Consider the following 12,210-nt stretch of genomic DNA (forward strand, 5'->3'; position numbering starts at 1 on the left):
GAAGTGAATAACACTGATTATCTGGTTATCATGGCTCCTGTCAGTGGGTGGGATATATCAGGCAGCAAGTGAACATTTTGTCCTCAGAGTTGATGTGTTAGAAGCAGGAAAAATCGTCAGCGTGAGGATTTGAGCGACTTTGACAAGGGCCACATTGTGATGGCTAGACGACTGGGTCAGAGCATCTCCAAACCTGCAGCTCTTGTGGGGTGTCCCGGTCTGCAGTGGTCAGTACCTATCAAAGTGGTCCAAATTAGTTCAGTCTGTTCAGTTCTATTCAGGTATGTATATATCAGGCATGGGGAGTAAGGGGTTACATGTAAAGGTGTTATGAAATCAGGATTCAAAAACAAGTAACTGTAATCCATTACAGTTACAGGACAAAGCAGCAATCAAATTTCACATTTCCATTTAGTAAAAATGGGGATTATAAGCAGGATTACAAAGAACAATATAGTACAATGCGCAGTGCACACACATTGCAACATTTCATGAGTCTCACAACTGAAACCACAGCTGCCAGTTCAATATCATGGCCTCTAGTATAAAAAAATGCCACTATTTCTTTAAAGCAGAAAATGGGAACAACAGTGCAGTGCAAAGGTATGCCTTCAAAGTGTGAAAGTATTATTCTGCCTCTTTTGTTTTCTTTTTCTTTCCCGAGGTTACATTGTTCTGTTGTCTTATAGAATACATTGATATTTCTTTATTTGCTGTTTGATGTTGAGGATATGAGGTTACTGACATTTTTTTAATGGTTTAATGATTTAAGGTAAGTAATTGTATTAGATTACATGTTTAAATAACCCTCTCAACCTGAGTTTAATTTTGTATTGTTACTTATTCTGTATTTTGCTTTTATTTTGTAACTTGTTTCATTTGTGGCTGAAATAAACCCTCCTTTTGAAAATCCGCCTGTGACTCCTCATGCTTGCCAGCTCAGTCACTCACACAAATATATCAACATTAGATATACTGTTCAACATTATTACATCTACTCATTCTTTCATTGTACATTCACATTTTTCTTGTGCACTTTCTAAGCTGTAGTTTAAAGAAAATTCAGTAAACTCATCCATCTATTGGCTGCAACATCTCTGCATTTTAGTAAATTAATGTGCAAATAGGAAAATAGTTATTCTCAACTTGTTGTCTTTTAGTTGTACTTTCACTCTCTCCCATACTGTTTGGGGAGGGGATAGTAGTGATGGAGTGGTTTGATAGTGGAGGAATTTATGGACTGAAACTGAAACCACTTGACTCCACAAAAGGATATTTTAAATGCAATTTTGAAAATACCAATTTTTTGTTTTTAATTACACCATCCAGTCTTGAAGAAGCAGATTAACAGAATTCCTATAGTGCTTTTTCCAAATATTAACTTTCATTGTTGTTTATTTAGTCATGAATATTCAGTGTTATAAAGAAATACACACACATTCACAAAAATGTGAAACCAAGTTTTCAGCCATAACCACTAAGCTACACTACGGATCACTGTGGATATTTAGGGTATGAATCTTTTAGAGATACCATTATGTAAATCATTTGAAGTAATACGTTTAATAGTTCTTATGTACCTCCATATCATTTTAAGATTTGTGTATTATTGTGGTACAGTGCAGAAATACACACTACAGTAACAGATGTATTTATCCTTTAATCAATAAGTGGTCATTCCATATTTACTAAACATTGCAAACTTTTCAACTTACAATTCAAAACTCGACGTACAGTTACCCTCTTAAAACTTGTCTCGTCTTTATTTTTATTTTTTTGTACAAAACGTCCAAACCTGCTGTAGTGCTCTTAAACAAGACTTGTTATTGTCGTGTTTATACTGTATGATGTTAGTTGATTGTTTTTGCTCCAAAATGAACATTCACAGTCCAGATGAGAAATGTATTATATATATATCTCAATAGAAAGCTAATGTTCTAACATACAAATGAGTTAGCTTATAATTGCAATGCTGCCTTTGTTGACTCTCACTTGACGCACAAATAAATTCTCAACTAGTGGGAAAAAAAGAAAAGAAATACTGCAAGTGGTACAGCATTTATTTATTTTTATTTATTGACATGGTTTGTATATGCAGTGTTTACTACTTCAGGTTGTCCGCTGTTTAAAGTTTGAAGAAAAATTTGACTGAGCAATGCCTTTTATCTGGCCTTGGGGCCATTCATCGGCTGGTAGGGTGGAAGAAGGAACTTCCATGACTCCTCCCAACCTGAGAGTGACATCCCGGGCATCTGTTTTTTCAGGCTACGAGGACACACCAAAAATCTCCAAGATTCTGCCCACTCTTCAAAGAATTTGTCTTTGTTTTTGTCATCCATCTTAAGCTTTTTTCCTGAAGCAGGGCCTTTCTTGGGACGTGGTTGGGTTTTACCCAACAGGTGGCATCCTAACCATTTCCTGTCTGATTGTTTCTCTTTCTCAATGGTGGAGTACAAATGCTTCCTTGTTTTAGTATTTTTTGTCATAATCACCCTAGGATCAATGGGTTTAGACATAGATTTATTTTTCATCTGTCCACGGGCCCCCTGCAAGAAACAATAAGAATTTCCCCAAAGCCTGAAAGTTGAAGGGTTGTTGCTGAAATTGGTGTTGATGTTGTTTTGTACTTTCTTTCCTCTTGACCACATTACTCTATAGTAACATGGGTTAGGAGAGGACTCCACCCAGGGCTGCTCCATGTGAGGCATGGGGTTGGCGAGCCTGAATGACATTCCCCACTTAGATCCATACTCATTAGGAATGCCATGTTGCTGCTGAGTACTGCTGCCCATGCTTTTCCCAGCTCTCCATGAGGCGCTCCACTGTTTCTCAGGATATCTTTCTCTGAATATCTGGTTGTCAAAAGATCTGCTAATTTTAGCGTTGGCTCTATGAAAGGACAATTTCTCTCTCTGGGGTTGGATCGCCATCATCACATCCACTCTTTTCTCTCTAGGCACCTGTTCAGTCCAATGCGCTGTGTTGAAGACAGAACACCTCCAGGCTTCCCTCCACTGGGTTAAAGAGGGTTTGTCATGGTGGAACTGGGTTTCTGAGACCATCCAGGCATCCTGCCAATCAGAACCTGACCTAGCATGACGTGTTTGTCCAGATGACCTGTGTGTCTGTGAATTTTCAGTAAATTGAGAAGCAACACTTGATCTTCCTTGGCTGGTTTGTGCCCCATCCTGCCCAAGTTCTGATCGGTGCTGGACCCTCGAGAACCTCCATGATTCTCCCCAATTTCGCTCCACGGTTGGTCCATTCTTGGGGTGTTCGACAGGTGCAAAGTGGTTCTGGTCCCACACACGATCTACTCGGATTTGGGGCATGGTGGACCAACCCTGCTGCCAATGTTCAGGCTCCTGACGCAGAGGCTGACAGGTGAATTTCCATGAGTTTTTCCACTCTGATGCAGTGGGCTTCCTGTCTCCTCCCTTCTCAGATGCTCTGAAAGGCCTTGAGGGGTCCGGCCTCATTCTTCTTCTCTCCATTCTCATTCTGTGTTTCAGTGTTTTCCAAGAGTCCTTCCATTCTGGGGCAGATAAGACATTTTCCAAGTGTTTCAGATGAAGCTGGTGAGATTGAGTGAATTCTCTCCTTGAGTGATATATTACGCTATGTCTCAGTTGCTCATAGCGTGGGTCAACTTTCTCTGATGTTGAATAATGCCCCTTTGCATCATTTTCCACATTCTGCGCCTCCAGATCAGTTTCCATCTTTGGTGGTGAGACATTTAGGGCTTTCTCTATTTCTTCACACGGTTTAGAGTTGTTTTTGTTTACCTGCCATGACTTGCTCCACTCAGAGAGACCCTTAAATTCATTGTAGAGCTTCGAGTACAGATCTCTGTACTTCTGTTCATGAGACTTAAGCATTTTTTTGTGCAGATGTGACTCTTTCTGCTGGCCGTGATCATCACAGGTGCCACTGTAATCCTGGCTCAGAGAGGGATCAGAATTCTTGTGGTTGTTTAAGACCACCATGGCTGCTCTCCACGAATCAGCCCACTCTGGACTGTGACACTTTTGAACTTGAGGCAAATTGAAGTTGTTGCAGCCATGGTGGTTGACAAGCCTCCAACATTCTTCCCACTCAGGGCTCATCTCTGCATTATTATCTTGCTTGTTAGAAATAGACTTATTTAGTAGACCATCATTTTGGATGATAATATTATCCTGCTGACTTGCTGGCTTGGTTGATGACCATGAGTCGCTCCACTCTGATGAGCACAAGACTTCATTGTGGTGCTGAGTCTCCACCAACATGGTGAAGATTCCAAATTTGGGATCGTTCTCTCCAGAATCTCCCTTCTTACTGTTTTTGTCAAATTTTCTCCAGGACATCTGCCACTCCTCAGTTGGAAGACACAAGTCTAGCTCTTGTGATTCCACCATTCTGTATTCAGGTTTCTTACAGAGATGAAGGCTTTGAGGATCCAGCATGTTAGGCCCATTTAACCAAGGTTTGCCTGGTTCAAAGTAAGGCTGATGGGTAGCAAACATCCAGCACTTGCCCCAATCTGATGGCGCTGCAGCACCATCTTCTGGTGGTGGCAATGATTTGTTATACTTCCAAGACTTCCCCCATACCATAGCAGAAGGTTGAGTCTGGGTGAGGAACATGAGCCTGTTTAAATTCTTGTTCTGCCCCTTTTTGTCCTTGTAGTTGGGGGCTGGAGTGGAGAAGCCCCTTTTCTGGTCTCCTTGTCTGCCGAGTGGCCCTGAACCTGCGCCACGGCGAGGGGTAGGAGGAGCCTGGGGTTTCTTGCTCTTCCACACATTCTTGTTGTCTGTCTGATCTTCAGCAGGTTTAGTTTTCCTCTCCACCCTTTTGTAGTTTCCAAAACTGGCTTGCAAACGACCTTCCCAGTCCTTGTTAATACTGTGGAAAAAACAAACAGTATTAAAAGCCTGCAGAATGCCTGCAGTAAATATAAATACATACAGGGACAACATCTCTCACAGACATAATGAAAAGTTACCTCATAAGGGTGACCTAATTTTTGCAGAAGAAAGTAACAGCTATTCTCTGCTTAAGTGATTATTGTTTAATATAAGTATTACATAAGGATATGTTGCCAATACAGGTCCAGAACAATGGACTTACATCCCCATATCAACAGAGAGAAAGATATTGTCATCTGTCTTGGCTTTTATGAGTTAATATTTGTCACTCCCCCATATATTGTGTGTATGTTGTGATAGCTGTACCGTACTACAAAGGTAGAGTTTATCGCTAGGTTACAGTACATGTGATGTATTGATTTCCACAGAGGATGCATATATGACAGCACTGTTTATATTTAGGCTGGTGGGGACACTGTGCAGGGTCGGGTAATGTTACAGATTGATACATTGATACTTGCTTGTAGGTCAATAGACCATGTTGTGGAGAATGCATGACTCCTGCTTATGTAAATTTAATGTTATTTTACTCAAGTGAAAACACTAGTTTAAATCTATGTGAGTAAAAGTATAAACGGCTAATTTCAAATGTATTATAAAATCTATGTGATTTGAAATTTCCAACTTCAAATTGCTGTGGATAAATTTATTTTGAAATTGGTTTGAGCATGAATAATTGAGTTTTTAGTGTTTTTTTATAAGTTTGCATTTGAGAGAAACAGTTTTTCTATCAATTACAAATTGGAGGAGAATTGACTGAATGGACCTCTTAAAACGTACCGGGTCGCCCTCTTGAGCGATTTTTGAGCCGTTTAGATCGCCTATTCAAATATACGGTTAACATTTAAACTTCTGTCAATATGGATATAATGCACAGTTCAGTTAGATCCTCCACAGTTCAGTCATTCAATTCATTTTACAGAAACTATGAACACTAATGCACAATTCATTCAGACTTACAGGTAACATGGTAAACAAGAGAGACAAGTTGTGAATACTATCATGTGCCATAAAACGATTTTCACGTTTGAGTGTCATGGCGGCCGCACAGAGAAAAAAGTCAGGAGAAGCAGCAGCAAGACATTTCTCTGTTTATCCAAAACGAGTCAGAGAATGGCGTCTGTTTGACAGTAAAGGGCCAGACTTTGAAGAGCTGGAGCTACAAGTGTGTGAGTGGATCCACAGCATGCGGTCAAGACACCTCAGAGTTTCCTGCAAGATGATCAGGAAGAAGGCTAAAGAAATCCATGCCACCGTGCGTGACAGAAATTATGTCAACGTCTTTGCTGCTAGTTCTGGCTGGCTTGATACATTTCTCCACCGCAATAACTTATAATAACAGAAGACCTACAACTCAGAAAGACGCCAGGCACTTCAACGGGAAGCTGGTGAATTTTGACGCGTTTGATTGAGGAGAGAAAGATCATAACTATGGATGAGTCAGCTGTCTGGTTTGATATGGTTGCCTCGACTATGGTGGATATGAGAGGTGCGCGTAGTGTTCCACTGAAAACTACGGGCCACGAGAAGAGTCACTTAACCAAGGTGCTTGCTGCAAAAGCGGACAGGACAAAACTGAAGCCTTATGTGGTGTTCAAAGGGAGTGTTAGGGAAGTCAATGCAATGCAAAACATCAGTGGAGTGGTGGTAGCATCCTCCACAAATGGCTGGATGAATGAGGATTTGACTGCAGACTGGCTGAGAAAAGTAAACTGCAGTCCTCGTCTGCTAGTCTTGGATTCTCATCGATGTCACATCAGCGCTGCCACCAAAGCGGAGCTCAAGCGGGGCTACAACATAACCATGGCTCTCAGGCAAGACAGGGAGAGCTGGTTGAAGTTGGAGAGGGAGAGGAAGAGAAGGGCGATGATGAGAAAGAGTTTAACAACGAACTGGTAGTTGAGGATGACGATAATGAGGACATATAAACTTTGACACACAGTACATTGTAGCCTTTATTAATGTTTTTTCTTTGTTTGATTTTGATGTGTTCTGATCAACCATGTAGCCAGGATTTGGCTATTATTGATTAGCCATTGGTCTACAGTGTTACCATATTTTTACCAATAGGCTTCATGTTCTTTTAGTTCCCATTTTTAGGTAGGCTATGAAGTTTGTTAAACAATGCAAATACAGTACCTAAAGATTTTAGTAATAGTAATTTAGTAATTTAATATTCATTTAAAATGCATTGTGGTCTACCTGATTTTTTTTGTTTTTACATGCACAACTGATTTGTTAAAACCTGTGCAAATAAAAATAAAAATACCACAACTATGGTAAAACCTTCAACTTTCATTCTTCTAAGAAAGGCTGCATTTGCTCTCTCTCTCTTTCTCTCTCTCTCTCGCTCTGCACACAAGGTTGGCCTAGATCTCAGAGCTAGATTAAGTGAATGATTCGTAATTCATATGTTGTTTGATATCTTAATTTTTATTTATTTTACAAATAAATTTAAAAATAAAATTAATTTAAAAAAAATAAATAAATAAATAAAAAATTAATTTAAAAATAAAATTTAAATTAATTAAACGCCTGTCTCTAATAGACACACGTCTGCAATAAAGGCAGGCCGTGTTCAGTGATTTAAGCAAATAAATGCCCGGGCTATTAGAAGTTTTACGGTACGTATACATGTATGATGTCTAACCATTTACATACACACATATCATTTTTCAATGCACAGACAACAAAAACTAAAATATTTCCATCCCTCTAATTGACCGTTATCAAATTAAATTCTGTTATTTATTCCAATTAACAACCTTTTCACTGATGCTTCAGAACCATTTCTGACCATTTGATGTCTTCCTTCTTCATCATCCCTTAAATCCTGAAGCATTATGGTCAAAGGACAGCTATAAAAACTTGAGTTGTGAGCAGAGATCCATTTTTCAACATTAAACCAAAACTATGCCACTTCCTTACAATACCAAAATACATTCATATCTGACTCTTTTTTCTCTTCCTCTGTTAAATGGCCCCTTTATGAAGCATTTTCATTTCCTTTTCCTTTCCTAGAGGACAAGTATCTATAAATTAGATTTTGTTGTAACATTCTGAGGAAAGCATCAAAGCTAGTTATGTAAATGCATGTAAAACTTTCCCCCATGGGTTACATTTTTCTAACAAATTCTTACATTTTGACTGGATAGCTGCCAGTGCAGCAGATACTTTACTGAGATGCATGTACAATTGATATATTTTCTTGTTTATTTTTTTCTTGCTCATCCATGTTGTGTCATCAATATATGGAACAGAAGATGAACACATCAAAAACCTTGCTAAGAACAACCACCATTCAGAATACGTTTCCATTTACATTTACATAAAGGTTGCTTTCAAAGCAAAGTTTGGGCATATTTTGAAAAAAAAAACTCTTCTCCTGGGGAAGGCAATGGTATGAGCATATATATGAACTCTTATATAAATTATATATTTATATAGTCATTCTCCCGACTTTTAATTTTCTGTCAACAGTTGTGATGAACTTGGTTGAATGGCTGTCTGGAAGGCAGGAAATCAATCCATCAACTAATTTCTAGCTTTAGAAAATGGGTAGGAGTTACTTTAAGTAGCAAATGAACATACTAAGACATAAAAATGTTGCTTAAATGTTGAGTGCTTGTGCTTTTGATGTGAGTTTAACATTTAATATAATGCAATCTGTGCAGATTACAGATTGACATGTATGCACAGAACTCCGTGATGCAATTTTATATTTGCTATCTGATGCACAGTAACTCTACACTGAGCTTCCCTCCCTCAGTGTTCAGTGTCCACTGTAATATATATATATATATATATATATGTGGTGTGTGTATATATATGTGTGTCACTTTGTTTAGCTAGTCATTACGCCTCCTATTAAATCTGTTCAGCTATCCAAAGGGTTGCGACATATAATCCATTCTTGTGCATGTCTCATGTCCGAGGTCTGGTGTTGGTGTTAACTGCTAACCTTTCAGTGTGCTGATGGATCAGGTTTCCCATCCATTACACTTTCATTATCACCTCTTCAAATGTTAGAATTGTATTTGTTATTAATCTGTGATCGCAGAAACACTTCCATTCATATAAGAAGATAAGATAAACTTTTGGGCAGAGAAACAAAAGATCATTTGTTTGTGACAACTCGGTCAGCATTTCAGTAATTAACCTCCGCTGTAACTCCAGAACCTGTCAGTCCCTCCCTGTCCAGCAGCAGTCCACAGTGTCCCACTTCCTTCATCAACACCCAATCATACACTCAGTTGCCATACAGTATGCCATAAGGGTTATGTAAACTGTTTTAAAGGCCTTAGGAGCAGTAGGAGGAGTCACGGGGCCTGATTTTTTTATGTACTACTGTCAGAATATAGTTAAAGTTTCAGCAAATATGAAAAAATTATATTTTTATAAGTTACGTACTGCAGTAAGGAGAGTGCTCCAGTGTTCAATTTTATAAAGAAATAAAAACAGTTAGATGTGCAAAAACAGTCTATCAGAGAGTTACACTGTTCAGTAGTAGTTTAGTTTATATGGAAATTAAGATAGAAACTGGGTGTATATTTTAACAGACTTTTTAAGGTCATGCAGACAGCCAGTGCACACACACAGATAGATGTACAGTTTCAGTCCTTACGAGGGCAGAGCGCTCTTCTCTATGCGTTCCTGCTCCTGCTGCATCTTCTGTCCATACTCTCTCGCTCTGATCTCCCAGACGTTCTTCATGATGGAGGCGTCGCAGCCGACCACTTCTGGGTTCTTCTCACTAGACATCTTCAAACTGCTTTAAACTCCTTGCTTCAAATAGCTTTAAATTTCCTGCACACACAGATAAAAAAGATAAAGAAAGCTCTGAAGGATTATTATTATATTCACATTTCTGGACACTGATAATATTTGTCATTTCCTTGCAGAGGTGGAGGTGATGTACCTTATAGTCGTGATCATCTGTGTTAAGGCGCTGCAGGCAGCTCAGCTCCTATATAGCTGCTGTCACGCCAAGATTCATTAACCTGCTGTTAGATGTTTGAGGGGCTGTCCTAACTAAAAATATAACACCCACCACACACACACTCCCTTACACACACACACACAAACACACACACACAGAGGGAGATCCCTTGCCTTCTCTACACACATGCTTCCAACATTACTGTTAGTGGTCACTCCAATCTGTATGGAATGCCATTATAGTCAATATGAAGAAAAACATATATAAATATGAATATGAAATAAATCCTGAAATGAATAAATGAGGTAATAAATGTATAGAAAAATATAAATATAAATATAATGTATATGTCAATTTGTAAAAAGATGTTTTTCTACACTGCTTATTTATTTCAGGGGACTTTTATTTTCTAATGTCACATTCACTTCCCAGCTCTTTTAATTTCCATCTGTTATACTCAAATGAACGGGGCATGGTTATCTACAGGGAATACAGAACCGAGGTGGTTTTCTTGCCGGGGTTAGCTCCTGGCACCCCTGGCATCCGGCTCTGCTTCCAGTCTTGGTGATTTACAGATTTTCCTGATGGACAGATAGCTTTACTTGTTGCTAAAGTAAGCACTGATACTGAACGGTAGCTAATGTTAGCTAGTTAACTTGTGCATCTAAGGATGCCAAGGGGGGGAATCAGTGGATCAGCCAGGGACGGGAGAGCAGCATATAGAGCCAGAATGTTTTATCTGTTGGATAAGAAAAATAGAATATATATTTCCTTTCTTGACTTTTTGTTGATTTTTTAGAATTAAAAGAAGTAGTTTAATATATACTATCCGACTATTGCCTTTGATGTATTGTATTTTATTCAATTGTATTTAAATGTACCTGGCTGCTATGATGACCCAATTTCCCTTTAGGATAATAAATCTATCTATCTATTATCTATCTATCTATCTATCTTATCTAATCTATCGTATATATACTTCGAGACAGGGCAGGATGGAGCTGTTGGTTAGCATGCTAACTTCACTAGATAACTCTGAAACATAAGACACTTTGACATCAAAACTGTTCTTTCTTTTATTCTGTTGATCATTTTAGATCATTTTTGAATGTTGAACAGTTCAATCTCACATTACACTAAAACCATGTGGGGAAATGTTTTCTTAATCCTGCTCCTGGATTTCTGACCATTACTGCCCACCCCTGCTATGTGTGTGCAACCATTCTGACCATTTGTGTCCGCACCATAGAGATTGTATTCTTTGGCAGTCCTGCTGGTGAAAAGATGTTGTGTTACTGTGTTGTGTCAGTAAAACCCATGACCCAAAGTCTTTTTTTGACCAACCACTCCCGCCCACTCCCACCCACTCCTGTGAGATTTATGGGACACACAGGATCCCAGTCCCAATACAGTCCACTACATTGCACCATCATCCACTGGGGATCATAGATATCCACAAAATAATCCGATCAGTACTTTTCTAGATGTTTCACTCTGAGCAAGAGTGTCTGACAGACATCTTTAGTCTGAGGCTTCACTGCTTGCAGGTCTAAAATATGACTTAATGGGGGTTTGAAAGTCAGAGATCATTTGGCTTCCTGCTGTGGTCTGCCTGAATTGGATCAATGCTGTCATGTGTTATTTGAGTTTCACGTTTTGTGGAAGGCTCACACTCTGAAGCTCACGCCTCCTGATGTATAGTCAGCTGTGCAGAGCTGCATTCTGGGAATGTCAGCCCCCTGAAACATGGATATGGTGACATCAACCAGTGGCCACTTTTCATTTCTGCCATAAACATTTACTGCAAACGTCCATTTAATTCAACCAGATGTCTCATTTTATTACCATGAAAGAAATTTGGAACATGCTTTTTTTGGCTGCTTTTAAGTGAAAGTGCGTGGGTGTTGGTGTCTGAATGTATTATCAATGTATTATTAATGTGCCTCATAGGGGTCACAAAAACATTTGACCACTGACCTCCCCTCACTGCTTGGATTGCCTGCCGGTTTTGAGGTGTGACACTCTGCTCCTCACGTTCAGTATGCAGGTCTGTCAGGAGAATGGCATTTTGGAAATTTGCTGTACTAAAAATGGAAAAAGAATGCAGTTTACAGCCACAGTCAGGAGTCATTTCATATAAGCTCAATCAAAATGAATGGGATTTTAGCTACGCCAGCGTCATGCGGCTGCCATACCACCAGACTACAGAACAGCTTCTTTCCTCAGGCTGTGAGACTGCTAAATTGAGCCCCACCAACTCTCACTCTTTAATTCAATTAAATTTTCAATTCAATTAAATTTTATTTGTAAAGCGCCAATTCATAGGAAGGAAAAACTGCCTTTTAAGGACAGACCCTTCGGCTC

General features: G+C 39.2%; 1 protein-coding gene across 1 annotated transcript; it reads right to left on the reverse strand.

Moving 5' to 3' along the window:
• Nucleotides 1-2,089: 2,089 nt before the first annotated feature.
• On the reverse strand, nt 2,090-9,703 carry LOC118332672. Its single transcript, XM_035668066.1, has 2 exons — nt 9,532-9,703; nt 2,090-4,884 (listed from the first exon to the last, which is right to left on the reverse strand). The coding sequence occupies exons 1-2, from the start codon at nt 9,666-9,668 to the stop codon at nt 2,163-2,165; spliced, it is 2,859 nt and encodes a 952-aa protein (XP_035523959.1). The 5' UTR covers nt 9,669-9,703; the 3' UTR covers nt 2,090-2,162.
• Nucleotides 9,704-12,210: the final 2,507 nt, after the last annotated feature.

This window comes from Morone saxatilis, unplaced genomic scaffold (assembly GCF_004916995.1).
Source record: "Morone saxatilis isolate NCDOM2014 unplaced genomic scaffold, NCSU_SB_2.0 Contig21, whole genome shotgun sequence".
Classification (NCBI taxonomy): Eukaryota; Metazoa; Chordata; class Actinopteri; family Moronidae; genus Morone; species Morone saxatilis.

Bases quoted from the DNA above. Each gene is read 5' to 3' on its own strand.
- LOC118332672 (XM_035668066.1), bottom strand. From the start codon at position 9,668: ATGTCTAGTGAGAAGAACCCAGAAGTGGTCGGCTGCGACGCCTCCATC. The intron at 4,885-9,531 runs GTAAGGACTGAA...TTTTTTCCACAG, and splicing joins GAGAAGAGCGCTCTGCCCTC to TATTAACAAGGACTGGGAAG.